Source organism: Mesitornis unicolor, unplaced genomic scaffold, assembly GCF_000695765.1.
Source record: "Mesitornis unicolor isolate BGI_N332 unplaced genomic scaffold, ASM69576v1 scaffold40353, whole genome shotgun sequence".
In the NCBI taxonomy this organism is placed as follows: Eukaryota; Metazoa; Chordata; class Aves; order Mesitornithiformes; family Mesitornithidae; genus Mesitornis; species Mesitornis unicolor.
Genome location: NW_010173380.1, coordinates 9328 through 24667, shown reverse-complemented (window position 1 = coordinate 24667; position 15340 = coordinate 9328). Strand labels below are relative to the sequence as shown.

Below are 15340 nucleotides of genomic sequence, written 5' to 3'. Positions count from 1 at the left end.
ATATATATATTTACATATATATACATATACATATAACAGGCACATGTGAAATCAAACACATGTATCCAGTATTACACAGAAGTCTAGCTTTCATATGTGTTTTAACTACACTGACTTACACTGAAACAACAGACCCGTCACTTAATCACTCATGGTTTGTTTTGATTCCATACACAATAGCTAGATCATATTTGAGCATTATCAAAAGATAGTCAGTTGATAATTCCAAACAAATACTTACTGTTGTATATTTTGTTGGCTACATTCTAGACCTCATAAGAAGCTTCAAAAGACTTTAACTTGCTTTTGCATAAATCTGTTTTCCACATTTCCATGGGTTAGGCAGAACACATTGGTAAGAACAGTAAAGTACCAAATACAGAACTGCTGTTGCATTGTATCTTAAATGCAAAAACCTTGCCATCATAGAAAACATGCCATAAACTCTTGTCTAGTAAAATGTTACACACTAATGGAAAATTTACAGTACCACTACATAAAACAGTACCATACTTCAAGGTGAATGCTACTCCCACATTACTTATTGCAGTGCATTTGAAGGAAGTTAGTGAACAAAATCAAGTAGTAATGAGTTTTACTGAGACAATTACAGAACCTACTTTTTCATGAATGACATCTATTTTCTCGCAACTTGTCTTCATGCTTTCCCCAGTTAACAGTTCTGATTTCATCTGAGACAACTCTAGCTCTAGCTTTTTAACTTTGGACAAAAGTTGACTATGTTCATCATCATCTCTGACAAAAAAAAAAGAAAAAAGGAGGCAATAATTAGGAAAGAGTAGTTTGAATCACTGCATCAAATTTTCAAAGGTGTGAGAACGTACTTGTCTAATACAAAGTGCTTTCTGACACTGTGAGCTTACAGTTCATTGAAAGTGTTGTTTAAGGTCTACTTAGGATTAATATATTCAAAGCTAAGTATTTTGAAGCTGTGAACAATTCCAGCAGTGACTTTAGAACATCACCAGGCTGACAAGTTAATAACTCAAACATGTATTTTGGGGAATTTAAGGTTTCTGGGAAACCAGTTAGACTTTATTTGCAGGACTTTGCCACTGGTTAGAGCAAGTTTCAAGTTACCTTACTTAAACCAGAATAACTTTAGAGGCAGATGTCAAGTTGAGCTTAAGTAGCAGGTCACATATGACCAATACAGAAAAGAGTTCAGTGCATGCTATGGGAAAAGGTATCAGCCATCATTCTAAAGCCATTTTACTTTTATATCTAATTAAAATGACACTTCAGCAAGTAAGCATTTCTCTTCCTCTTCCCAATGGGGAAACTACTTAATGAAGTGCTGCAGTTTTTATCCTGGTGTTACACAGTACATGAGTGGAAAGTAGCACAGCTGACAAACCAAAAACAGAGACAGAGGTTAGAATTGATGCAACTCAAGAATTTAAATATAAAGCCTATCAAAGGAAGTTACAGTATACTTCAGTAAACAATTGGAATAAAAAGTTTAATGCATTTATTAGAAGATAAGAAGTCACTCATTCTCCTCTACAGGAACAGCTTTCTGTGCTAAAATAATGTAGTTGTAGGACTGCTCACACATTGGGAGTGGGCACTGTGATGATGTTTGGCATCACAGTTGAAGTCCACTATAAGATAGAAGTGCTCTTCCTGACAACACAAACTCTTAAGGTCAGCTAACTGACACATGAAAGAATTGTATTTCAAAGAAGAATATGTATATCACCATCAGGTAGCATCAGGACTGAAAAAGCAAAATATATTTGAAAAGAGCTTGTACCTCGCTGTTCTTGCTTTGGCTATGTCAAGCTCCTTCTGGATATCCTAAAAAATACAAAAGTTAGTTTTAATATATACAAAGAAACACACGTGACAGGAAGAGAGTAAAGAATGTTAAATGAAAATCATATGTTTTAGCACCACCTATACAGGAATGTGTCCCCACACTTATGTTTGTGTCGCTGTACAATAAGATCTTATTACAAGTAGAACCTGCCTCACTGGTCAAGTGAATAATTTTTAATCTTTGGACTGAAATCCTCTCCAAAAAAGGGGAACAAGAACACATGTTTTGAGACCTGAACAACTGTAACAGCTACAGTAAAGCAAACTGGGGTTTGGGATAGATTAAGTGTTTTGTTGGCTATCTTATAGATGGGATACAATTACAGCGAGTTAGCAAATTTAACTTTCAATACCTTGGACTCAGCAGAGAGTTTTCCAAGAAGGTCGTTCAGTGTCAGGATGCGCAATTCATGTTCTTGATGTAAAGCCAAGAAGTCAGTCTTAAAAAAATGGGGGAAAAAAAGGTGGTGTATTTATAAAGACCCGATTCAGCAGTAGTAGTGGATATACACAGGTATGTTTATCACAAAACCCCTTGTCACTGGTCCTTCCTATAGTTGTCTCTGTCTGTATGAGAACAGGATAAATCCAGCTGCTTTTCAGCAATATAAGATTCTACTTTAGACCACCTATCTGGAATTAATTCTTTGTCAGCAATAACAAAGGAGGAACAAATGCCTATGACTACTCCCTGCCATTTACTACGTATCAGTTAATTTTGTAACAGAAAAAAGGATTCTAAAGTCATTTTGCCAATACCCTGCATTATTAAAACAGAATAATAAGTATCAGAGAGCATTAATAGCTATCTTACCTTTTCCTCCAGTTTCATATCTTTAAGATGTTGGCCCACCACATTTTTTATTAGTTTCAATATTTCACTTTTGTCACTCATCTGGGCAACCTGATCTTGAAGATTATGGAGTAGAAGCATTATTTTGCTATAATGTTCATCATGGTGTTGGCATCTGTCAGACACGAAGGCCATCTGCTTTTCCAGCTCACTTATACGACCAGAATCAAAGATATTTATGGTATCCTGAAGTATAAAGATTTATTTACATTAAACTTGTGTGTCAAGGAGTTATTGCAAAATATTGAAAGCATGACAGTTATGAAGTCTGAAAAGATACTAAAGTTCTTCTTTAGACTGTTTCCCCTTACCTTTGGAGGTTGCACAGAGTGAAAAGAATCAGCCTGTGGTTCAGGAACATGAACAGAGTGATCTATTCTCTGTATTCTATCAATTCTTGTCCAGTTCAATGAAGGTAATAATGAAATAAAACCATCATACCCCCAGAACCATATACCTGTATCAGAAACAAAAAGCAAAATGTGTGTTCAAGAGACTCTCTTTAAAATTGCTTATATCTACAAGTCTTCATCCTACTTAAGGACATAAGCTACCTTAAGTTTGCAATGTAAACATCCCACAGTGGACACTACTCTAGTCTAAATAAAAATCAGCATGAGTCAGCTTTAAAATTAAGTCAAGCAGTCAAGAATATTAAGGAACATTCATCAGTACCACTCATGCAGGTGTAAGCCAGGCAACTTGCACGAATATGTAATGATATATCCTTAATCTCATATTACTGCTTCCCTTGGACCTAGATCTCATTTACTGATTAAGACAGGCCATGCTCACTGAAGTCAGACAAATACTGTTTTTTATCTCAACGCAAAATATCTTGCCTTATGCCCTATTTACTACATACCACATTGCACAATATCTAATAAAAGTTAGAGGAAACTTAGGCTTCCATGGAAACAACCTAGCATTTCAAAGATGACACTTATTTTTGCAATATCTTAGTGAGAAGTAGCATTTTCTACACTGGCTAACTTTTTCCTTTCTTATTAGAAAGAATTTAAATAAAAGAACGTAACCACACTTACTGTTATCAACAACAATCAAAGCAATCAGTATGCAGCCTACCATTTATGACCTCATTGCTATTCCTGAGAGGTAAAGAAAAGAGGACTTCAGTCCATTTACTTACTCACCCACTCTCTCTGTCTAAAAAGCTCTATGAAATGAAGTCAAGGGTATTCCTTTCACAGGAAGAGGAAAGCTCACTGACTCGTCAGTACTTTGAAAGCTTGAATTACTGCCCTGTTCACAAACTTGTTCTTTTTGGCTTCTGCATCTTCTTCATAAACAAAGTTCAACTAAAAATGCTGGTTTGGGTTAGCTGTAGTAAGCATACCCCAATTTGTATTATAACTAAACAATTCACATACCTAGTAGAAACAGGAGTGGGATAAGAAACAGTAACAGCTTGTAGATCTTTGGAAGGCATCTAAAGAAAGACAAAGTTTACAAGAAACAATACATTTATCATATTTTATTGTTTTCTACTATAACTGCATAAATAATTTGCTCACAAAACATTTTTTTCAGAGGATACACACCTTCTTAGAAGAAACACCTTGAGCAAAGACAGAGTAACAAGTTGATACCACCCAGTTCTAAGCAACTTGAACATGCCAGAAGCTGCCCTCCCTAGAAGATAAAAAGTGGAAGTGTGAAGTGTAATTACTGCAGCACATGTTCAAAGAAACCAAGCAGACAGACATGCAACTGTGGCCAAGAATACATTGCACAGCAGAGAAATGCTTAAGTACAGGCAATGCATGCAGCTTATTAACATCTAGGTATCACAAGTATGACAGCATTATAACATCAGCCACTCAACAAAACCAATAGCCATGCAGAAAGATGAAATGCTTATTTGTTATAACAATGCTATTTTGCCAGAAATTCAGTATTAACATCTGAATCCAAGTTTCCACACACTGGAGACTTCAGTGTGTTTTAAGAAACACAAAGATTAGCATCATCAGCTTTTGTTAAAAGGAATACCAAGATAGGAAGCAACTACCAAACACATTCCATTATTCTTGACACCCCATATTCACACTCATTCCCCCATGAAACAGTTTGGTTAGTCTCCCATTAGTCCTGTGAACAGAAATATACCCTCTCAGTAAGTGTAACTTGGTCAATAGAGAACGTAAAGCAGCACATGCCTTTCAAGATACAAATGCTACAACACAAGCATAGTTGAATTTGCATAAGCCACATACTGCAGCTTCCTAGTCTGTCAACAGGAATAGGTAACGCGCACACACATGGATTAGGATAGTAACCTGGAGAGAGAATGGTCAGCCAAAGTAGAGACAACACCTTCTGAGACACAAGCCATCCCGTTGTTCCCACTGTTCGCAACACGTGAAGCATAAAGTAACCTAGATTATAACAAATTAACTCTAAGTGGTAACATACATAAATAGGCTTGTGGTTCTTTTGCTGGTAAAACAGACTCAGTCCCCTGCCCCTTACATGTTCTGCATCATTTTAAACCATACCTTTCAGTAATCTACAAACTTGGTTCTTCAATATTTAAAAAGCAAAGCAAGCCACTAAAATATGAAGCCAAGTAAACCCAAGATAATTTAGAAAGAGTTATTATGTATAGAGATAGACTGATCAAACACATCTGTACAGTTAGAATATTACTTTTCTAAAACCAAACTTTGTTTTGTAGCATGTTTATCTAACAATGCCATGCTAAGTAGAACAGAGAATTGCAAAAGAAGTACTACCATAAAAACAATTTTTAAGCACATCGTTATTTTAAGAGCATCTTATTTGTTCCAAATTATACATTATGCTATGTATGTTCATGTGTAGAAGAGGGAACAATTGAATATTTTAAGTTGTAGTGAAAGAATTAATGTCTAAGAAATACTGATAATAGAGAATATTTCCTACTAAAAGCTACAAGTAGCAAATTCTTATCAAACTGAATGTTCCCAAGGATCTCCAGTATGTCAGCTTTGTGTCTTTTAAAAAGAGCAAAACCAACAACAAAAAACCAATGTACTATAACAAAATGATGTAACTTAAAGCCTACTGAAGCCAACAACTACTATATCCAAGACTAAGACCATTCGTTCTACAGAACAAGCTATGTAGTATACATTTAGAAAGTAATCCTACATTATTTAGATTAGCAGATATGTCTGGGTTAATCTGAGGGATTATAGATATACCAACCCAATATTTTGCAAAGCATTTAGGTGACTGAAGTGTCTCAAATCATTTTCCTTTGCTGAATAAAGAGCACTCAACAGATTCTTGATGCCTCTGTCATTCAAGCTAGGGAACGCTCATCTCACAGGGAAGATCCTATCCCTATATAAGATTCCTGTAAAAATTGACTATCACTAGAACAAAAATAAAATGTTAAAAACCCTTTATTCAAATAATCTGCATACCTTGCTTTCATGTAAAGGCAGCTTTTCAACTTATTGAGCATACAGACTTCCCCAAAGTGCAATAAATTGACAATCAGACTTGTACTTTCTAACATACAAGGTGTATGCTGTCCCTATACCTTGTTCATTTATAGGAAAGCAGTCTGCCAAGCTTGTAGAAAAGCCAGTATCAGAGCATGTAGTCAAACAGCAAAGGTGTTAATTTTCTAGACACTTTACACTTTTAATCTACTTTGATAGATGAACGTAAAGAAACAAACACAAAATAATATGTATGATTAACATTGGAGACTGCAATGCAAAATAAAAGCAAATGAAAAAAAAGGTCCAAGTCAACCTGCATAAGAAAAGGTGTGCCAAATGGTCCTTGCTACCCTTTTAGCCCATGAGGATTGCATGTGGTCTGTGGTGTGTATTTCAAGATGTTTCTTCCCCTTACAGTCATCACCTGTTGATTGTGGTAACAGTTGATTAACGGGATAAAGCCAGAATCAAATCAAGATCATTACAAGACAACTTGCACAAGTCCATTTCATAATTTCAGTTACCAAACCAAAAGCCACTAAGCAAACTTCAGTGGAACAAAACTTGCTGAGGGATATATTACAGTCCAGCAGGCAATCACCAATCTCCCCCCTACATCTCAGCTGCAAAACAAACATTGACTTCGTAGCTTCCATAGAGTCTTGGGGCACCTGATATTACTATTATAGAAACAACCTGCTGTACAGCCCAAGGCTAAAAGACAACATCATTATACTTACATATCGATTCCTCATTTACACCCAGATGGCTATCTCCTCTGTAAAACTCCTTTACATTCATGCTTCCACAGTAGTCCGAGTGAGCTGTAACACATTAAAAAAGCATACATGGAATATAGATCTCAAGTTCAAAGCCTTTCACATATGCACATTTTAGCTATCATATGTGCAGATTTCAGCTGAACTGGCTTAGTTCACTATTAAAGCCAGGTTGCTCACAGGAAACCTGAAAAATTATTAACGAAGCAGCCTACTCTGTAATCTTTTTTCTTCTTTAAATAACAGGGGACTTTTCATTCAAAAATCTTCCTGCTGCTTTTCAGATAGCAAAGTTAGTAAAAAAGCCCCTAAGTAACAACTCATGAAATCTTGAGTCCCTATTTCCATCATTCTGTCAAACAGGCCAACTGTTATGTCCTTGTGTTTATTTTACCAGAGATCTTAAAAGACTGAGAAGAGAGCATTAGCAAGTTACAAGGCACTAAGGCAGAGAACAAAAGAGAACAGAGTTTTAGTCTCACACACACAAATCTGTTACCTTCTGCTTATGGCAACTGAACTTCACTTGCAAAGCATGTATTATAGAAAACACCAAGGAAGAATCAAATATTTTCAGGGAAAACAAGATGTGCTTTAGAGTAATACAGGGTGACGATGGCAATTTCAGTGTTGCAAGACAGATCTAATCAAGCTTTAAGTGCACAGTGGCCTTAAGAGTAACAAGACAGTCCAACCCTCAAGACATTGAAAAGTTAGTACTTAGCACTACTACACAAAACAGTTTAAGAGTCAACTTAATTTTCTCGATTTAAACATTACTTCATAGTAAAAACCTAGAGGTGAATCTTAACTGTAACACACATCTCTCATATGTGAATCCTGATACTTCCAAAACAGGGAGAAAATATTAAAAGGGCAGCAGAACTGAGATAAAGAAGGGAGAAAGAAGCCAACCAGAAGACTACAGAAAAAGAACACCGCAGTGCCAAAGATGAAGTCTGTAAGGAAGGAAAAAACCTGAAGAAAACACAACACACACTCTGGCTTTGTGTGGAGACCAAGGAAGACAACTGAAAAGGTACCTTTAAATTCATAACCCAGCTTCAGCAAAACCATTTGAAATAGTTGCACTAATAGTGATGCAAAAGATGCTGCAGCATGTTTGACCAATCGCAGAATCTTACTCATGTAGAAATAGGTTCCTCCTATTGAAAAAAACAATGTGAATACAAATTATTCACCTACATAAAGATGTACTTCTGTTCTCTGGTGACCATTAGCCTGTGGAAGAGTGAGGATGAAGCATGGAAAGCCAGGAGTATGAAGCATTAGCAAGTGTGGTTTGCAGAGTCTGGATGCAGTGGATATTACAGCAAGTTTTTCCAAGGAAAACGCCTTCAAGATGGAATGCATGATTTCAGCAAGAATACCTTTTCTTCATGAGAATTAAGAACTTTAAATAGCATGAATTCCTTGCTTACAGAACTCAAGATTTCTCAACAATGTAAGCTGCTGATATTGATTTTGTGGGTCACAGCTCCAAGGAGAAACTACAGTCTTATTTTGGATTTGAAAGGTTGAGGACTTTTTACCTTCTTCTCCACCTTTACACTGGAAGAAGCTACTGCAGTGGTCTGCCTCAAGTGCTAGAGATACGCTTCCACAGAGCCACGGGAACAAACCTGCAATCCCCTATACCTCAAAGCATTTAAACTCACACGCTATAGCCCAAACAAGCTGATTTCTTGCTACTGAAAACATTCTTCATTCAATAATAACACCTACAGAATCCCTAAATTGGTTCCTTTCTAATTCAAGGCCACTCAACTTCTTGATAACTGAGGACTACCAACAATCAATAAATTCATGATGCTATGCAAGAGGCAGGCAGACACAGTCAAGATGCTGGGGACAACCATCCATGGAATGGAGATTGCCTTGGAAAGGCAGAACCTTATTTACAGAAGATTCGTTTGGTTTTGAGCTTTAGAAATGTAATTATTAGGAAGTCTATTTGGATATAGTTTTTCCATTTGGAGTTCAATTTTTTGAGTAATTGAGATTTAGCTTCTGAAAACACTCTAAAAAGCTGCAAGGTTAAGTGAGGGAAAAAACCAAAGCAGAAAGTAGAAAAGTAACTCTCAGAGATTTCTTGGATAACACAAGCACTGCAAAGTAACAATTGTGCTCAATCTTGAAAGTTCCTGTACGATAAAAAATAACCATACCATGTAGAAAAAGTTTCTCTCTTAAAACCCTGCCCAAAACCCTTGTAAACAGACACAGATAGATCTGATAACAGATTATGAGACTCTTACAATCACTGCTGGTTGGCACAGGCCATTGTGTTCCAAATTGGTTTGGACATACAACTTAAGATAACAGTGTTTTAATTTTGAAATTGTTTCATTTCTACAGCAGCACTGAAAAAAAGTTGATAATTATACCAGAAGTACATAAAGTTTCAATTGATGTAGAAACAGGTATTTCATATAAGCTGATCTCTAGAATTTAGTTACTGGTAAATTTAACAGAGTGTGAACATTGCTTAAACACCACCACATGGAAAATGCATCAACTAAACCATATACCACTCTGCTATCTGAATAAAACACAAGAGAAAGTAACTTACTAGATGCATGTTTCTGGCTCCTGTCCCTCGAGTAAATTCTGGAAGATGGCACATGAGAAGCTGAGTACGCTGTAAGAACTTCCTTCCGCTCAGAAAGCATGCTGCAGTCACTGCAAGTGTAGCCATTGATCACTGTGGTCTGCGTTTCTCCTGTTGATACATCTCCATTTCTCTGCATCAGTGTAGTATCACTACCTACCAAACCAAGAGTAAAACATTCAGTGCACTGACATCAGTACTGCTGTAAATAGTTACCATTAAACAGAATGCATGTGGAAGGACAAGAAAAACATAGTTACCTTTAGGGTCACCTTCATCATCAAGACCTTCAAAGGGGAGGAAAAAAAAAGTCTCAAATATAAGGAAGTCCCATAATCAACCACAATATCTGACATGAACTCAAAGTAAAAGTCCCTCTAATTTTAACACCACAAAGATAAGCTACTTTATGATTTGTATTTAACATATTTTGCAGTCCATCACATGATTAGATCCGTATATTCAGACATTGATGTAGTATGGTTAACAGTGAAAAGCATTCCACCACAGAAACAGCAGAGAAAATAATATGAATGACAACTACACCTTTTCTTAGCTCCCATGTGACTTTAAAGGAGCCAATTACAAGCTTACGCTGTTTCTGTTGCTTGGTAACTACCTTGGTACTGCTGTATTTTAAGATCTTGTTTTAAGAGCCAGGTAATCTAAAGTTTATAAAACATTTTACTAAGATTGAAAGAATTGTTAACATTAGGATTCTGGGAAGATCACAAGCATACTGACTAGAAACAGCCTGAATTGTGAGATGCAAGTTGTTATGTAGGAGAAAATCAAAACTTTACATACACAAGTCCCATATTTTTCTCCTCAATGAAAAAAGTAGGTTCCAAAAAGCTTTTCCTTTGACTTTTTGAAGACAAGCTACATGTTTTAAATTCTTTAAAAACAGTACTCTGTGCACATTTTGAAGAAAGTAATAATAAGAGATAATTACATCTATACAATCTATGGTGTTCCATCACAAAATTGTATGTTTGCCTGACATATTACTTGACTATGCAGCATGTCCTGATGTTGACTATGCCAGTAAATCAAGTTCACACAGTGGACTGCAAATCTCCAGTAGGCATCTTAGCAAGCAGATATTTACAGCAAAAGTGTAAGTACAGGCACAAGTTTGGGGGCAGGATGGAAAAATGGGTGGGAAAAAGGAGGAAGACATGGACATATATTTACACACATCGAACCATAAGCAGTTTTCACAGTTTGACAAAATAGCAACCATTGCCTACCCCAGAAATGATCAACTTCTGTCTGCTCTTGAATCAAAGATTCATCCAATACAGTGGATACCATCGATGTATCACTGGCATGGCTATTGAAACTGCTTTGGCTAAAAATGGAAGAGCTGGATAGGTTTTTCCTCGGCATGTGTCTTACACTGCCAGACTGTTTATTCATACTTTTGCGTTGCTTCAGCATCCTAAGAAACAAAGCAAAGACAAGTAAGAGCTAGCACTAAAGATGCAAAGTTCTGTTAGTTTATTCATTTAATAAAATGAGAGGCAGTCAAGGTATTTCAACACTGATGTGGCTAGATGGATCAAATCAGGTTTAAAATAAAATCTTCAACTTCAAGCATCTATACTTTTAAAAAGACTTCATTGCAAACCACATACTGAACATAGTAATTTACAAAGTATGGCAGTAAACACAGAACAACGAATAGAACAGTAAGTAACCTATGTTTGTACTATTGTGTTCAGAAAGGAAGTCTCAAGACTCCAACCAATAAATTAACTTAGGATGATAAAAAAAATGCTTACTTAGAAGACTGTTCTCTGAAGGACAGGTTTCCAGAGTAAGAGCTGTCATGAAGGATATCGTTTTGTGTATCATCTGATTTACTAAATCCTGCAGCAGCTAACCGTAAACTACGTCGTGACATTCTTGGTGAATCAAATACCGGATCTATTTTGTTTTCAGTCTCAAATTCCAAAGCAGATGAAGAATAACTTGAACTGCAGCAAAAATAAGAACAGTAAAGTTATCAGGTTTAAGAGAAAACTTCCCTCCTAACAAACATACCCTTCAAGCTAGTCTAAGTTTCCATTCAAAGCAGTTTATCTGGTGTTATGGAGCAATTCCCGCAAGATATGCCACGTAACTCAAATAGAAGCATGTAGATATTCTCTTAAGCAATTCATATTACAAATTTAACAACTGAAAGCAAATCACAGTTAGAAAGAAACAACCACCATGGAAACCACATCTGAAGTTTAGCCAGAGCAAGCATTCGTTATACAGCCTAGGCCTTTTGGGACCAATTTGAGAGAGGAAGCCATTCATAACACATTTTCTTCACCACGCCTAGCCGCAAAATAAAAATTGTGACCCACTCTCAGCTGCAAGGTAAAGATTCAATTTTAGTAAAGTTTTTTTATTTTTTTGTTTTGTTTGCCAATTCCTTGTTTTGAGAACCAAAGATCCATATGTCACAGTACTCTGAATTTCCATCTCCCAACAACTAGGAACTTCCCTCCTTTACGACACTTCCCTACTCTAGCTACATCACTTTAACTACCGTTACTTTAAAAAAAAAAAGTGGTTTTAAAATATTTCTGAATTTAATGCAAAACATTAGAAACATTTCACTCTAAACAAATAAAGCATCTTTAGTCTTTCACCCATTTTTCTCTGTTTTATCTTACAGAAGCAAGTTTACATGTAGACAAGCTTCACATTATTTCTCCAAGAACTCCACACTTTTACACTTGATTCTCTCAGGACCTCCATGAAAACTTACAATGAGGACAAAGCAGCAACGCAAGGCAAACAAACAGATTAAGGAGAGGTGTCAGAAATACATTTACTAAAACAGGAGTTTAGCCTAAAGCAGAGTACTCATACTTGCAATCAGAGGAAACATTCAGTTACGTAACTGAGCAGAGCTTGTTGTTACAGGGGATGGCGCAGCAGGAGGCCCCAGAACCACTCAGCACTGGGACCCTAAGTATCTGAACGCTAAGAGCTCTAGGCCAGCTTTTTTTAAAGAGTCTGTCCCCTCTTGGGCCACAGAGATGTAAAGAGCTTTAACAGCAGTTACTTCAATATTCCTGAGTTTTTAGTTTGTGGGGTGTTTTTTTGGTTGTTTGTTTCTTTTTTTAAAGAGGTAAGCAAAGTATTGTTAACAAAAGCAGCACCTAAACAAAAAACAATCACAAATTAGGTCTGAATGAGCAGATTCTACTGTGCAATCTGTATTTGAAATGGAAGCTTTCCCTTTAAAAATACATATAAACAGGTACTATAAAAATGTATTTGTGCAAAAACAACTTAATGGAAGTAATTTCTTACACAATCATTAAAGATCCCAAGACATCAGAAAGCAATATTATATGTATTGTATTACTTTGGCATACAATTAAGTTAACATCAGAAGGCCTAGTAACTACACTTAGAGTAGTGATTTAATTCTGACAAGGTGGGTAGAAGCAAGGTTCTTGATTGCTCCATAATGTAAAGCACATAAGATAAGACTGTGTCAGAGCACATGAACTGCACTTGTCAGTTAGAAAACTAACCCAGACAACACACTGCAGGAAAGCAACTAGTTGCTCCAGCAGCAAATGGGCCATCAGCTCATGGGACCAGATCAGAGCTTGTCCAAAATACCTTCTTCAATCGCTCAGAGGTGCACAGATCAGATGGCAGCCCTTTGGCACCACTTGCTTGATCTCATTGGTCTGCTCTGCTAATACTGCTATGTGCAGTGCAACCCAGTGCAAGATAGGAGTCTAAGCACAGCTTAAGACAAACTCGGCACACATTGCTACATACATTATGCTTACTAATCTGTGCTTATATTTGGGTGAAAGGAAGAGAGGAAATAAGACAGGAGCCTCCACATGTGAAAATGTATTTAGTCTACATTTGGCTAGGTACAAAAGGATATAATTTTTACAATTTTCAAAAATATTAAGTTTAGATAGCTTGCATTCTGACAGATGTGACGCGAGAACATGAGTTAAATACGACTCGCCCTTTCAGAATGAGCAACAGGACCAGAGCTACAACAGCTTACTATTGAGTTCCTCCCTAAACAGTTGTTTCAGAACTCAGTTTTGCTATTTACACTTGTCACTATGCATTTGCTTTTCCTCATCTTCACCCAATGTTTCTTACAGATACACAATTCACAAGAACACTAAGTACACAGGACAAGCTGACAGCTGTGACCAGCCTCAATTTGTTTCTGTTTATCCACACTTGCTGTTAAGTATCTCAAGGAACATTTGTATCACTTTGGGTTGAATACATAGCTTGCAGTTGGGCTCTGTTATCTTAAAAGTCTTGAGATCTTTTTAAACAAAAAGATAATTTCTCTCTTGCATACGCAGGATAGTAACTCTCTTCACACTGGAAGTGAATTATCCATCCTCTCTTGGCAGGACAGTATCTAGAAGTCTCCTAATTTGCCATCTCACTTTAAACAATTCAGAAAGCAGCCTTTTTTCTTATACAGGAAAGACTACAATCAACAAAAAAACCCCCCTGCCTCTCCTTTAACAGTAGAGAAATGGGCCTGCACACTGATGGCACTCCTGTCCAATATGTATGGCTCACCAAAAAAACCAAAACACCACAACATTTTAAAGGTGGGATGCAATTATCCTACACTTCTAGATAACCTAAACAAACACTGCAGACTGGTTCCTTCCCCCAGAAAACAGTCCCCACAGCTGCTGGTGGAGCTGCTGAATGGCTCTAGTTTTACATTTCCAGCTTCCTAGCTATTACCTTGATACCTCCTTCACACGAACTTCTACAGAATACGAATGTCCAAGACTTCAGTGGGTTGATTTGCAAGTTATAAAAATAAGTGGAATGAGAACAAGGTTTGCCAATTTCAGCACACTTATAGTTTCGTCTGCAGGAACCTAAGTGTCATAAGTATTCTTTGGAATTAAACTGACAGTAATGTTCTTGATTATTCAAAGTAATAATAAATAAATGCAATGCACCTAGAGAACCATAGCTAAACAAACATCTATAACATGGATGCAGGCATGTAATCAGTACATGAACTTTCTGACCAGAGCATTACTTACATTAACCAACAAAGGACACTACCTTGAGTTACTTGGCTATCACTTTGATTAGTTCCAGGACACATTTATTTTGCAGAAAGCTACATCCTGATTCAATGCTTTGTCACAGGAAAAAACCACCAACAAACAACAACAAACAACCAAACCAAATTCTTATCAATTTAATCAGTATTTGTGAAGAAGAAGTGTTAAAGGTACCTGCACTGACAAAAACAACACAACTTAAAAGATGACAGTGACTAAAAGAAAAGATCAGCCTGAAGAGGGGGGTGTAAATTATGTGTTGACAAGTGGGTGAGATTCACAACTTTGACTTGCATTTTGAGGAAGATAAAGGTTATTTATCTATATCATTTAATGCTTTTCTGATTTGGGCTGGAGGAGTAAAAGCACAAAGCAGAAGCACTACAAACACTTACGAACATGCAGTAATCCCAGTGAGTATTGATATAAATTCTATAAATAGGTCATCTAACCAACTCTATTAATAGCTTTGTGGTATCTAACTTCACTGTGCTTCTTTCTGCAGAGCTACATGCACGAGCCAATTTATTTAAGGAAACTCAGACAGATTTTGTAAAGATTGAACTGTCAAAGGCAGAACATCCAGATCAGAATATAAGCAAAACAAATACAGGTGGGGGAAGAGAAGAAGGAATGAACTTGAGCATGAAAATATTTCTAATTAGTAGCTCTGCCCAATTCAC

The 15340-nt window shown here is 36.6% G+C and overlaps 1 protein-coding gene across 1 annotated transcript in view; it reads right to left on the bottom strand.

The window, feature by feature from the left end:
• Positions 1 to 620: 620 nt before the first annotated feature.
• LOC104537740 (SUN domain-containing protein 1-like) overlaps positions 621 to 15340 on the bottom strand; it is a gene marked incomplete at its 3' end in the record, with an annotated part of 17238 nt that continues 2518 nt past the window's right edge. Inside the window, exons 2-16 of the mRNA XM_010180712.1 lie at positions 11349 to 11543; positions 10815 to 11005; positions 9822 to 9848; positions 9523 to 9717; positions 7973 to 8095; positions 6891 to 6974; positions 6464 to 6574; positions 4996 to 5094; positions 4258 to 4348; positions 4087 to 4145; positions 3007 to 3152; positions 2657 to 2881; positions 2196 to 2282; positions 1778 to 1821; positions 621 to 756 (exon numbers count right to left, since the gene is read on the bottom strand). Of these exons, the coding sequence (XP_010179014.1) occupies positions 621 to 756; positions 1778 to 1821; positions 2196 to 2282; positions 2657 to 2881; positions 3007 to 3152; positions 4087 to 4145; positions 4258 to 4348; positions 4996 to 5094; positions 6464 to 6574; positions 6891 to 6974; positions 7973 to 8095; positions 9523 to 9717; positions 9822 to 9848; positions 10815 to 11005; positions 11349 to 11543 (1813 nt within the window). The remainder of the gene's footprint in view (positions 757 to 1777; positions 1822 to 2195; positions 2283 to 2656; positions 2882 to 3006; positions 3153 to 4086; positions 4146 to 4257; positions 4349 to 4995; positions 5095 to 6463; positions 6575 to 6890; positions 6975 to 7972; positions 8096 to 9522; positions 9718 to 9821; positions 9849 to 10814; positions 11006 to 11348; positions 11544 to 15340) is intronic.